We start from the raw sequence: 14,745 nt of genomic DNA, 5'->3' as shown, positions 1-14,745 counted from the left end.
GTTGCTGAAGATTGCATTAAGGGATATAAAGAGATTATACAGTGATGAAAAGCAGTTTCACAAATTAAAATCTGAAAAGATAAATTCAAAAAGCAGAGGTAAATGGAAGATTTTTATCCTGACAATTTTTTGTCCTGATTTTTATCCAGGTTTGCAATCTCTTTTTGTAGGCAGTATTTTGTATACAATTCCTGATTGGAGGGAAGCGGGAGGGGGAGCGGAATACAGAGGGCAATGTAGTTTATATTAATGAGAGTGGGATGGGGTTATACAAAAATTCAAGGGAACTTAAAAATTATCTGTATGCATAGTTAACAAGATGGTGAAGAAAATTCAAGACTGTTAAATGTGACTTAACGCACATCAAGACAAAATGTGTTATAAACCCATAAACCCATACTACGTGATTCTAAAATAGCTATCAGATCAAGAAAATTATTTTCATACACACATTCCACATTCATCTGTGGCTGAAAGTGCCAAAAAGACATCATGACTGTGTAAGAGAAAAAGTAACCATGATACTACTTGCCCCAGTATTTTAAGTGTCACTGCAGAAATGAAAATAACTTCCTAAGACAGCATTAAGGCTGATAAACATTAAGACTGCTAAAAAGTCCGGAAGAACTAACCGACTATAACTCTGTAGAGCAAAATTTTAAAATTTGCCTGATAAGTCCGTATTTCATGAAAACAATCCATCCTATAAATACTTCTGAAGAACCACCAATCAGCACGATTATGATTGTTAACATGGGAGTATTTGAGTGATATCCTTGAGTTTGAAATTATCACTATAGCAGAATAACCTACATATACACACAAAAAATGTGCTTCTCATGTACATACACAGAGAAACCATTGGACTGACCAAAGTAACAACACTAACCAAGATAATTGTCTTGCTACATGTCTATTTTTTTGAGAAGCCATTTTTGGCATTTTTCTAAGTAGAGGGCTATTTTTCTTCATGTCTGCTGAGAACAACATTTTTCTCTCTTCCTTATCAATATCCATAATTGTGTTTGGATTAGCAGATCTTTCTGCAAACTTCTTCCTATAAAAGGAAACACTGGTATTTGCATAACCTTTTAAGACTTGTATTTAAAAATATTTGGTAAAGAACTCTGAATTTTGAACTTATACTTTTAAATGATGTTTAGTCCCACCATAGAGCACTATAATAGATTACATAAGTAAGATCAGAAGATGATAACCTATTAAAGCTTGCAGCAAAATATGCATTCACAAAAATAAACTAACATTTTTAAATTTTTTAATTCTAGCAAGGAAAATAAGCTCTATTTAAGAAAACAACATACTATTTCCCCAAGAAATTACATAAGTTTTCCCAACATTTTACTTAAAGAGTGACTAGCTTTTCTAAGCTTGCTTTCCTAAGTCAGATAACTAAATTGAAAGAACACAAAATCATATTAAATACTAGATCTTAGTTGTTTCTGCCACCAATGGTGAGCCTCAGGACAAATTTACCAATGTCTGTGTAAAAACACAGAAGTTCCGGAAATAAGCATGTAGTTACTTTTGGCTGTCAGAAATGACAACAAAATACAGGAAAATTCCACTTGAAAGTGCATACACAGGGTGTTTTAGTAGCAGGGAAAGCAATGCCTCAAAGACATATATACACACCAAATTAACATAAAATGTTTATCTTTAAATCCTGATTCTACATCAAGAGTATGCTCTAAATTCTGTAGGTGCACATTTTTACTAAAAGTGCTTTCTGCAAGTACTGAGATATTTAGAGGTATTTTTACATCTATGAGGAATATAATAAATAAATCCACACTTTTAACCTGGAGGTTTCTTCCCTCTCTTTATCTGAATGTGAATAATGTATTTCTGATTTTACTCATTAAATATTTGTAAGGTATATGTTTGTATATGAAATTTCAAATACATTAGAAAATATAAAATACTAGTTCAAAAGTACAAATAAAGTTTATTTAATTGCACCGAGAACAATTAAAGTACCCTAGTATTGCTCTAGCGCTTCTTACTACTTACCATATTATGATGCTGTCATACGTAAAACCTAACTTTTCTTCAGCATGGCCAGTATTACAGAGAAGCTGAAAATAAAAGAAAACATCTATTATCTATAACTCCTCAAAAATGACAATGTAAAACTGTAGATTTCTGGCAATGCTTTCAAAGAAACCTGAGGAATTTCATTCATGGCAAGGGGAAGCGTACCAGCTTCCAACGTCCCTGAGATTGTCTGCTGCCAGTATTCTATATACACCAGACACACAGAAATCTGTAGTCTCTCATACTAGAGAAAAGCTTGCACAATTGTGTAAGCTGCCTACTGATCAATTTTTCAACTCCATATTGCTCCTCTTGCTGCCTTTAAGCTCTTTCCGGAAGAGCCTCTAGCTGGGCAATTGGTTACCTGAGCAGAGATGAAAAAGACCGAAGTCAAGCACATCAGCATTCAAAAAGAGGGCTCGGGTGAGCTCTTTTAAGCAAAGATTGACGCTGATGGTCCACTGTCATGTTTTGCCACAACAGCACAGGTGTAGAAAAAAAAAATCAGAAGGCATTGCCAATGGTAAGTGTCCCACAACTGACATTTGGCCTGGCCTGCCATCAATTCCATAGAACTTGTACTTCTGAAAAATCAGTGCAAAGGTTGAATTTATGCACACAAAAAGACACCTATAAACTGTCACAAATTCTGAATATTTCAACCATATCTGTCCATTTTGAACACAAGACTGAGGATTCACAAGTGGAGTTTTTACGTCCAAAACCAATCTCAAAAGGAGCAATCCAGCACGTGCCAATGTTTTAGCCTCTTGAGGAAATGAAAACTGTCTCTTCTGTAAGAAGAACTGATGCTGTTCTCCTTTGCAAGAGTGACAAAGAAATTCTTAGTAATCTCATTTACTACCCCTAGCTAAAATTATAAAATACTTTATCATCACATCCAAATCCCAAAGTAGTTTTCCAAGGACTTCCAAAAACTCACGTGACTAATACTGATTGCAATAGCTTTGCACTTTGTCCTCTCTTTTCGAAACAGACATGTTCAGTTCTGAGCTAGCATGGTATTAACAGTTTCTCCCCAGTGAGGAATTCAGAATGTGTTTGTGCTAACTAGTGAACACCCCTGCTCTGAAAGCATTGAAATACATAAAACCCTATGCCACGTTCTTTGTATGTATTTACCACTAACAATAAGAAATTTATAATAAACTAAATAAGCAGTTAAATTAAGGCTACTGTAAGTTGAAATATTTAACATGTTCCATGCTCCCGTTCTACTGCTCACCTCCACCTGAAAAACCAGTATATTGCACAGAAGCTCTGCTTTTAAAGTAAACCCATTTTATTAGCATGATGGTTTAAATTCAAACAATACTTAGGTTTATGCTCAACAAGTACAAATTCTTCCAACGATCACATTACATTTTAAGAATTATTTTTCATATTGTGAGAAAAATGCATGGTGACAATGCTAAAATCCAAAGTTGCTAATGAGATAGATTATTAAATTGCCCTGGATCAGCTCCACATTTGGGCTCAAATAATCTAAGTTAATTGAAATATTTTGGATTTTGCATTTTTCTCAACAGTGGCTGTAACCAAAGATCATTATAAAACATAAGGGAACTTATTATATAACCTCTTTTCCCCCACCTTTCATAATAAAGTCATAATAAAACTAGACAATTGGTGCATTAACTGGTTACAGCAGTATGTCACTTCCTAGCATCAATCTATTTTTATGCCATGTTATTCGACTGCCTAAGGCCACCACTGCTGCTTTAGCATTTCTATTGACATCTTATGAACTGTAAAAAATGGCTGGCAGAGTGTAAGCAAAACAGTGTGAGAAGATAGTGAGTAAAAACAGTTCATTGTTCAGTTTCAGACAAGTACATCAATAGTTGTTTAGGCTCATCATTTATACATCTAAGCCTCTACCCATCATTCCACCCCAGACACAAAGGAGAAAACCTAATTTAACACATCAGATTATCTTCAACAGTCTTTTTTCCTATGTTAAAAAGCCCACAGAATTATAATTCTGATGTAGGAAAAAACATTTTTGAGAAACTTGCTATTGTGTGCACTAGTGCATTTCTGAAGCGAGTCTCCTATCATCACGCTTACCATTAGTTTGCATCTTGAGCGGTCCTGAGATGAAACTAAAGCAGATGACGTGTTTCAGGAACCCAGCTAACTTGCTGCAATTGCTAAAAAGAAGTTAGTCTAGTTGTCAGTAACCACTCTTACCAAATACATATAGTGTGGTTATTAGCTCCTCAATACCAGCTGTTTTCCCCTATGTATGTGCTCCCGCCGCGCACACCCTCACTCATGTAGAAAGAAACTTGACCTTATCTTGAAATTCAAACATAGTCATTTAACCTGACAACAGTTATAACTTTCATCAAGTTTAACCGCTGTGTGGATAAAAGTTTCTGAATGTGATGATAATTATTATCAAAGTGTTGATGGTGCCTGTGCGTACATGTGAAATATCTCTCACAGAGAATGAACAGAAAAAACTGCCTAAAAAAGGTAAGTACAAGATTAGCTACTTTAGCTGTTAGTTTACTCTCACTCCAGTGGGCCACCATTACTCATGTATTGGTTTTCTTTGCAATTTACACATGGTACTATGCTTACAGGGTTTCCAGCTAGAAAAGAATTTAAAAGAAGGACAGCAAGATCAGAATTCAAAATGTTTCAGTGATTTGAAAGGAGTGCCCAAACTCTGTACGAAAATTCAATTAAATAGAAGGAACAGTGAATCATACCCTTCAGGGTACCACACATTAAGACACATAAAACTGAAAGGAGTCCAGCAGAGAAATATAAGATGACCAGAAAACATTCAGAATGTTAAATACAAAAACAAATTTCAAAAGGAAAACAAGATCTGTAAGTTACAGCAAACTATAAATTAAATGAGTTAATGTGGTATCATTGGGGGGGCGAGGGGGAGAAGGAAATTTTACCATTGGAAATACTAATAGGACTTCATTATGTTTGAGATTAGGAGGCCTTTTTTTTCCACTTCACACGATGCTCTCAAAACTGCATGAAGAACAAAATTTTGGGCACACATTTTACGAGCAGACAAACTGGAAAAAGCGTAGCAGAAAAATGTACAAGGAAGCTAGAAAATACACCCATGAAGGCTGAGCCACCGGGTTTATTTAGTCTAGAAAAAAAACCTGGCAAAAGTAAGGTTGGATTGATATATGTTTAAAAGGGGAAACAGAAGTCATGGAAGCTGCTATAAAGAAGATACTGTTCAGCTGATCTCAATGCTCAGTTATAAATGTCTGGTCCTAAATATATTAAAGGGAAAACTTTGCCACCTTCTTCTCATTTCACCTTCAAACAACATTAAACAGGTCAATGATTCTGGCCCAAATGCAGTGATTTTTGTAGATGGCTGAATTCCTGACAAAGCCAAGTAACTGTCATATTGATTGACTGTAACATTTAACAATTAATATGCATGTCATTGTAGTCTAAGTTTGTAGGCAAGCAGTACCAGAATACGAAAATCTGCTTTTGGCTACACATTGCTACATTTCACTAAAACGGCAATGGATTATTATATCATGTAAATGCCTGGAATTATGCAAATGCCCTTTGTATTTTTGATCTCTCTCTCTCTCTCTCATATATAAAATGTATGTCCCAATTCTCTCTACATATCCATTCATTTTTTTTTATATATTTATATATACACACACAAACACACAGAGTATATTTTGCATGTTAAAACTCCAATAAGTCAACTCTAAAATTCAAAATTTTTGATATAATAGTCAATGAATGGGAATAGCACAGACCCTTTGAGGGTATGAGTTAATATTAGGACAAAATGGTAGGCCAGACAGTGACTAACTTACAGTGAAGGTTTCTGTCACGTTTACTGTCAGCTATGAGTTTTTCATGCTAGTTGGATGAGTCACAGCAATATGAGTAACACATCAACATGTCTTGGAAACAGTAGCTCAAAACAACAAAATCACAGGAGGTCAACAGCCTCCACAAGTTGAGTGCACACTGAAACCATTCAAATTTATATTTAACAGAATAGTCAGCAATTACTAGGTAAAAGTATGACATTATTCTGTGCATCCAAAATATAATTATTATACTGTAATTTTGAAAATACAGTTTGAACCACCACTGGTAATATTTATGAGGAGACTACTTAGTAGATCCTAGTCTTAAAAGAAGCCCCTACTGAAACTGCAGACTCTGGATTTAGACCCATTAGCTCTCCAGGTTTGTGCCACAGCTGAATGCCCCTAAGTAGATGTTCTGTTCCTACCTGCTACATACTTCATCATGAGATTTCAAGTTTTGCCTATTGTGGTTTAGCTACTTGGGTGAATGTTACAGTCAGTTAATACAGCATTCAGATTCTAAGATACTTGGGTTTTGCAAAGACAGCTGAGATGCTAAAATGACAGACCATGAACCAGAGACAAAAGCCTCTATAGCCCCAAACTCAATCCACATCCTAGTGAAATTTAGCAGCATGGTCAAAAGCTAACAGATATATACAGCAGAAGAGTAGAGCCACATTAAATAATGACAAAATTAGTTTTGAGCAGATTGAAAATATAATTTTCCATATCACTGATGCTATTCAATTGCTAAGTTTAAGCTAAAATGAATTGAGTTTCATTTTGTCCTTAAAGAAGCACCTTTCTTTTTAAATGAAAAATAGAAATCCCTATAACATCATCTGTGGATCTTTTTTTCTGTTCATTATTTAAATACACTTTTAACTTTAAAAAGGTATAAAGGATCTCTCAGAAGCTAACAGTGGCATAAACCTTCTATAATAAAGGATTCTGAATTAATAATTTAAATCCAAAAGGTATTTTCCACTAAGTAAATGCAATTGTACAGTTCCTTCTGGTTTTCAGTAATTTATCACTTACCCCTTCTCATGGGGGTGGGGAAAACCCCAAAGAAGTAACCATGATGTTTTGGTATTAATCAGCAGAAGTTGGGAAACTTCAAGGTGCTTGCCTTACCATGTAATGGCCATGTAAATGGAAGATGGGTAATCCTGCTCTGTTTACTGAAGCCAAAGGCACATACCAAGCTTGTGAACTGTTGTGACGACTGAAAGTGTCACTGACGATTTACTAGATGTCAAATCCTCAAACAGTTTTCAGGTCAAAATTCAGGTTAGCTTAAATAGTAATAAAGGTGGTTTGAAAGGAACGAGATTATTTTTGTCTAATACAGATTAGGCAGTACTTCATAAACGTTTTTGCCCACAAAACTGCAGCTTCGCTTATTAGGTGATGAGCAGCAGACGAGGAGAAAAATTTCTACGTCTGCCACTGCTGCAGTTCAGAACTAAACACACCTTTCCACAGCCTGAGTATCACCAGACTCGGAATGCTAATTTCTTGGAGCAGAAAACGTACAGTGCCTGTAAGTTTGGGCAAGAACAACCCATGTTCTGCAGCCAAAGAGCCAAGAGCATTAACATTAAGGTTTTTACTAAGAAGTAGTACTAGCTAAAACTCGATGAATTAAATGCAAGTTTTTGTAAAATACCACGTATACAGCATACTTTGCACAGTATGTGGGGTGCTGTGGGGACTTGAACGTCACTAATTAACACCCCTCTTGAAGGGAAAGGGAAATGAAAACGGAGTTACAACTCTTAGGCATGCAAGCTTCATATAAAATACCTGCCTTACGGTATCATTCTTGCAGATAAAGTAACAAATCCTGCTGACTGCTGACCACCATTATTTTAAGAAATTTTATTTAAAGTATTTAAATTCTGCATAAAATTCTGCAGTCTAATTCAGTGCTAGTTCAGTAATTTTTAAAGGGTAATTACTTTTTTTCTCCTTAAATAAAGGGGGGTGGGGGGAACAAACTTCACCTTAAAAATCTACTCTCCTTTCAAGGAAAGAAACCTGAACCTAACATACCTCAAATATCTTGAAATTAATACAAAACTTAATGTCTACCACGATCTCTGACAAGAAAGTCCACTTTAACTTACATTACTTGTTTCCACATGAATACAAACATTTTGTTTCCTCTGGCCAAAAGAGTAGAACGGTATTTCTTCCAAATGCAAGATTCGCCCAGTCTTTGAAGGAAGAATCTGGGGCACTAGGGAGCAACTGCTTAGACTGGTGCTGACATTTTCTTTTAAGTATAATAATATTTGCAGCAGGAGATTTAAATTTTATAGATTTTCTGTATTATTTTATCAGAAATATGCTATAAAATATTTCAAAGGTCCTTTCCCTGTCCATAGGACAAATATCCTAGGTAACTAGTAGCCTTTCAAAAACGGACCATAAAATGCAAGAATTTACAGGCAAATCAAGTTCATCTTCAATATAATTCCAAGACAGGATACAAACATCCTCAGCTCTTGGCACATCTACCTTCCCCACACTCCTGTCTCACAAAGGGGGAACTGGGACTATATCAATTCATGGTAGAAGACCAGAGTGCAAAAAGGAAATAAAACCATCTCCCCCAAGCTCCGGGCTTTCACTCTTAACCACTGGAATGAAAAACACAGAACTGTTCCAACCACAAGGCAGACAATACAATTTGCAACTTTTATTCTATTTTCATAACTGCATTTACAGTTCAAACAAAAATCAGAAGAGTTTTCAAAATCAAATATACAAGTTATAAATTTATAAAGCAGATATTCCAGTGAGATGAATATAAGAACAAGTGCTAAATATTAAATAGAGTAGGATGATTCCCTTATACAAGGTCACCCTGATTCACGATGAAAACCAGGTTATGAACTACAGTGTCTTCAAAAGTTGTATTTAATTTTAGCAAGTTGCTTTTCACAAATTCATTATTTCTTGCCAGTCTTAAGTCTAATTTATGAAAACCTTCCTTGTGATTTTTTAAGTATTTTCCAATTTTAACACCAAGTAAGTATAAAGAACAAATTCTTCAAATATTCTATTATGGAATTATTCATTTTTTCAAAACTGTTTTAAAAAGAATTTTTTGTGCATCCTTTAATTACAGTATGCATATTTACTAATTTACCACGTTTATAGGTGCTTAACATCTCATTTTCAAGAGTAAAATCAACACTGTTTTAAAATCCATAGTTTAAAATATTGACTTTTCACTAGGAATCACGCATCTGTAAATCTAATCCAGCTCTTTAATTTTAAGGCAACTAGAGAATTTGGAAGCACTCACATGTAAAAGTTTCCAGATTAGCAGAAAAAGGGAACACAGCTACGCATCGGCCTTTTCTAGCAGAATAAAGGGCTTTCTTGCAACACAGTTTGGAATCTCAGTGGAAACAGCAGCATTTTGTCAGTGGTGGATGTCTGACAGAGTAACAGACACAATAAGGCAATGACCCAAAGAAAAGATTTCAGTGTAAGTAAGTTCAGTTCCTCAGTGAATGCTATGCACCTACATGTGCTCTGAACTAACTCAGAAAATGGAGCATTTACAGATTTGTTATTAATGCACTAGAAGATAAATTTATTTGCTATTGCAATTTTGTTCTCAGTACTCATCCTCGTGCTAACTGAATCCCATACTCTACCACTGAAGTGCTGTTCAATCTTAAAAGGAGTGCTTTTAACAGACAAGAAGCATGCCTACTTCGAAGATTATCATCTACATTTGTCTTTCTCATACCAGTTGGTCCCCCAAACCTGCCCTTGAGCATTTGTTCTTTCATTTGAGACTGTCTCAAAATGTCAAGTAGCCTCCTGGTTATCTTAATGATTTTTTTATCAGCTCATCTACAACAACAACATTTTAAACCTTACTTTACCCACAAAATTCTCCACTACTACCTTGTTTCTTGGCTACAGCTGATTGCAGGATCCATCCTCTGTCACAGAAACTTGGGTTTCATCTTCAGGCACACTGTCCTATCTGTGGCACTCTACCAGAAAGGTGTACAACTTACCAGCTCCTTCTGAGTATCAATTCATCCATTTGGGTAACACTCACACTGAAGCTCCAATGTCTCCTAGCTCACTGACTGCGACGCGCTTTTCCCTTGCCTTGACAAACAGAATGCTGGTCCAACCACAACCATTCAGTATGCTAGAACAAATAGCCTTTTCCTAACTCCCTGCCCACCTCCCATCAGTCCTCTCTGCTCCTCACCACAGGTTCCTCATCTATCCAAAAAATGGTACTTGCTCTCCTTCTGAAGGCATTTCATGAGAGCCTACACTCTCATCCTGCAGTAAGTTTTTAATTCTTGCCTCCTGTCAGCTCACGACGACAGCTTCCAACATATCTGTCATACTTTCAGGCAAGTACATGTCACATTCCCATGATCTGGAACCATGTATTTGGAAAAAGCACCTCAAAAACCAGCAATACAGACCATTTCTAGAAAACGCCCCTTAAATCTTTTTCACTATGAAAACTGCAGTGAAAGTTGACGGTTGCTATTCTGTTAGTGTCCAAACCACTGCATATCATGCTCATTGATACAATCCTCCACTTTACCATACTTTGTCAGTTTACATCCAGAGTCTTGCATTTCACATTTTTGATTCAATTCTGTGTAGCAGGAACCAATCTTTAACTCTATTTGTGCAACTTAACCCATTAATTGGGAGGTATTTCAGGCTTCTAAGCACTAAAATACTACAAAAACTCAGCCAGTAGGACATACAGACAAATTTCAGCATAACCTTGCATTCACGTATTTGCTTGTCCTTATTTGCTCCTTTTCTCTCCCATAGTATGTAGATGTCAAGTACTGTTCCATGATATTAAGCTGTTTCCTTAATCTCCCAGCCAATGTCTGACAGAGATCACTTGTTCTATGACACCATTTGAGCTCTTACCTTAGTAAAATTATTCAAGTGACCTAGTTTTCTCATATTTGAAACGCCTTGTAATTTGGCCACATTTTGGAGAATCTCTCTCATATTATCACAGGGTTCTGCAAAAGAGAACAGGTTATTAGCAGATACAGTTGAAAAAAAAAAAAAATCAGAAATCTAAACATGCATTCAACATGCAGTTTCCAAAACATAACAGGTACTCTCCTGGTCTTAATTAAGGATGCAGATGATTTTCGCCTCAAGAAGCATCAATTTGATTTATGCTTAGAACCAGAACCAGGCATACGCAAGTTCTCTAGAATAAATGCTAAAGCCCATGGAGGAGAGAGACTCCTACTTTAAAGCAGATTTTAATCAATATCGTAGATTTACAGCTGACAAAGAAATCCATTTAGTGTCTGAAATTCGAATCCTAACATCTCATAACTTAACAGCTTTATCCTTAATCCTCTTGTAATTTAAAGACAGCAAGTAAACTTAAAGACAGAAGTAAAAAGATAGCATGTTACAGCAACACCACATGACTTCTCTTTTCCCTCCAAAGGGTTGGTGGGATTTTGGAAAGCTGGGACTCTTTTCTGCTCTCCATATTAACCTCTGTCCATAATTACTCTGAACTTACTAGAGGGCTAGGACTCTCCAGTGACATGGGAAGGTAAACAGGGGAACTAGGAATGTCTTCTCCTTTCTTCCTAAGAGTCTACCATCCCAACAAAAAAACCCCAAAATTCACAAAGCAGGATTCAGACACCAACTGATGACTCTGCATTCTGATGGGAAATGGAAAAAGACTACCAAACACAGTGAGAAAAGACAATATTGCCCTGCCTTTGGGAATAAGATTGGGAGTTGAGGCAGAGTGGGACAAGCAGCACAGAGTGGGGCTGGGCAGAGAGCTGCGTGCAGAGCTACTATAGCAGAAACCGCAGTAAGCTCTGTACATGGCGGTACTGCAGCAGGACAGTTTTCAAAGGGAGATACCTGTCTGGACAATTCTCATGCAGTCTTCGATTAGACACTGTGTGAGAGGCACTACAATAACACTATCCACAGCACTCTAGTGTGAAATAAATGAAATACCAAGGTTATGCTGGAGATGTGAACTGTCAGAAAGTATTACATTACCGAAAAAGAAAAAACTGCCTTACATAAAATGAAGTCTTTAGAAAAAGCCAAACACCAGACATCTGGAAAGGAGCAAAGAAAAAAGTTGTGTGTGGTGCCCCACACTTGCTTCCTACTGCAATATGAACAGCTACAGCTGCATTTGTGGCATGTACATAAAGTCTTTTACTTCCCTGTTGCTCCTGAAAGGGTATTTGTACATTTTTCATTATACAAAGGAAATCAAAAATGTCAGAGATGTAAAGAAAGCACCTTCTTCACCACTCCTCTACAAACCAAGCGGAGTTTTTTATCACCTTCTGTAGTTTAAAAACTTAAAAAGTCAACAAATTTGAAAAAGCAGACATAAGTAGCAATCTCATGAGGATATATCCAGAACGTATTTGGAAAGAGAAGACCCTGTACTTGCACTATCATCAGGAATACAAGACAGCAGTTAAAGATTAAGACACCTACAGATAGGCACCTGAATTAAGGTGTATAAACCTGTAAACCCACCATAGTCAACAGAGATCTCATCTATCAGCCAATGAAGTTGAAAACAATTAAGCTGACTAGCTGCAAGATGCCTACTCAAGGGTAAGGTGAATCAATTGTATTGACTACACTGCTTATAATGAAACTTTAGTGCATGTACAGACATGCTACTGCCACACCCCATAATTGTGATTTTTTTCAGACAAAGGATCAGTGAGAGTTTGGGAAGACAAGACAGGCTCCTAAATGTGGGCATCAATCTCAATCATCACCAGCTTAATGCAAAATATCCTTTGCTTAGTGCTGTGACTTAGATTTGTAGAAAAGACAACTGTCAGATACACAGCCACAAGCACAGACAGAGTTACACTGCATTGCAGAACAGTATGCATAGCGAAACCAAACATCCAGTAACTTTGAATTTAAATTGGAACATGTGCATGCATTTCTTTGAACCTGCCCCCCAACCCAGCCAAAAAAAAAAAACCCACATTATCTTTGATACGATCACAGAAGTTAGAGATGGTGAAAAAATCTTACTAGATCCGTCCCAAGTTTAGGATTCCTCTGCGCAGTTTCATTTTCAGGGGCTTAACTCAGTTTGAGAGGTTTGCAATAGCACAAGCCATAGAAACAAGAGAACAAGAGAAACACTGAAGACAAGGAGGTTGGGATAGTTATGGCACTACCAATAGTTTACATCAGAGCCTCTCATTTCAAGGGAACATAACAGGAGAGGAAAATAACTTCCTCATAATTTGGTTTCTCTGACAATACAGTTTGGCTGATTTCCACACTTTGGCCTGCCCTGGGTAATGGGTGGGAATCTCCCTGGCTCACACCACTTCTGGACCTGTAACATACCCCATTACGCCACAAGAAAGATCCCAGGTGAGCAGCCTTAGAGCTCTCCAGAATGTTCTACTTCAATTCCCTGGAGAACAAGCAGCAACAATAACTTTCCAAAATGACTAGAAATACGCTTGTAAGTTTTAATTTTGAAAGTGCAGATGGCTACATACTCAAGGTAAACCTGTACCAAAACTAAGCTCCCTATATGGACAGGAAAGACCACGGGACTAGCCCAGGAAACCTCTTGTACATCATGAGCAATGAACATTTCTGTTCAGCTACCTGACAGAGTGGGCACTAACCCAGAAGTGAGCGAGGTGGCTGTGCAGAAAGGCAGGCAATTTGGATGTGAAGAAACCAGGACAAAATGATGCAACCACCTCCCATGTTAACAATTCTGTAGCAATGGCAGACCTTTATAACAAGGCTGCCTAATTAAAATGTGCACTAAAACCATTTTACTCCACGTGTTTGAAAAACTGCAGTTACAGCAACTTTTCCTCACGTTGCCCTCTTTCTGCTGAGAAAAATTCTCATTTCTAGAGAGACACAAAAGTTTGAGGAAAACCATCTTTGTAGTGCTTAGCCGAGCAGCCAGGTATTTCCCAGAAGCTTTACTAGCAGGTAAGTAATTTGAAGCAAAGGGGGGACTCCAGTGTAAGATCTACAGCACTGTGAGAAAACTGAGAACATGACAGGCATTTCCACTATTGAATTGATAACATGAATACAGCAAGTTAGCTGGCTCACACTTCGATTGTATCAACACTACTGCTGTAGAAAAAACAAGATAGTAAAGAAATAAATACCCTCTAATAGCATACTACCTCAGAAAGAATGAAGATTACAGAAGCCTTTTCAGTCAAGCCTTGTCAGTTCAAGTCTTGTTTTAAACTTCAGAAGAACCTTCTTGCAAAAAATCTCTTCCAAAAAAGTTAACAAAAGAATTGTGACATATTAACTTCAAGGAGAGACTGGCTATCCTGTTTTTCTTCTTCTGGAAATGTATCATATATTAGAAGTAGAAAATTTACTTAGTTACTCAAACGTGACTCATTTTTATTAAAAATAAAGCCAACAGGGAAGGTAGGCAGGCCTAACAGAACTTCACATGTAGCAGATGTAAAAGAATTTAAACAAAATAACATGACTTCACAAATGCAGATACAGTCTCTTGCTGGTCTGTTCCTTACATTAAAATGGGCTTGAAAATAGACCAAATACATTCTGGATTATACCAACTGAGCCATGTGCTTTCCTATAATCAAAGATCAGATCCAGCACTGCGTACCTTCCTGTCACAAAATCTCATGCAACAGCACTGAAGAACATGGATTAATGCAGAAGTGGAAAAAACATGGCACAAAATCAGAGACCGATTTCCCAAAAGAAGAAATATCATGGCCTTAACATTTCACTGTGAGACTTAACA

The 14,745-nt window shown here is 36.8% G+C and overlaps 1 protein-coding gene across 1 annotated transcript in view; it reads right to left on the bottom strand.

The window, feature by feature from the left end:
* Window positions 1-10,952, bottom strand: part of LOC104082249 (rapamycin-insensitive companion of mTOR) — a gene marked incomplete at its 3' end in the record, with an annotated part of 38,015 nt that extends 27,063 nt beyond the window's left edge. The window contains exons 1-2 of the mRNA XM_009585300.1: window positions 10,860-10,952; window positions 2,032-2,096 (exon numbers count right to left, since the gene is read on the bottom strand). Of these exons, the coding sequence (XP_009583595.1) occupies window positions 2,032-2,096; window positions 10,860-10,943 (149 nt within the window). The remainder of the gene's footprint in view (window positions 1-2,031; window positions 2,097-10,859) is intronic.
* Between the last annotated feature and the right edge of the window lie 3,793 nt (window positions 10,953-14,745).

The sequence above is a fragment of the Fulmarus glacialis genome, unplaced genomic scaffold, assembly GCF_000690835.1.
Source record: "Fulmarus glacialis isolate BGI_N327 unplaced genomic scaffold, ASM69083v1 scaffold42609, whole genome shotgun sequence".
Classification (NCBI taxonomy): Eukaryota; Metazoa; Chordata; class Aves; order Procellariiformes; family Procellariidae; genus Fulmarus; species Fulmarus glacialis.
Note: the sequence above shows the minus strand (reverse complement) of the source record. Positions and strands in the feature narration are given on the sequence as shown.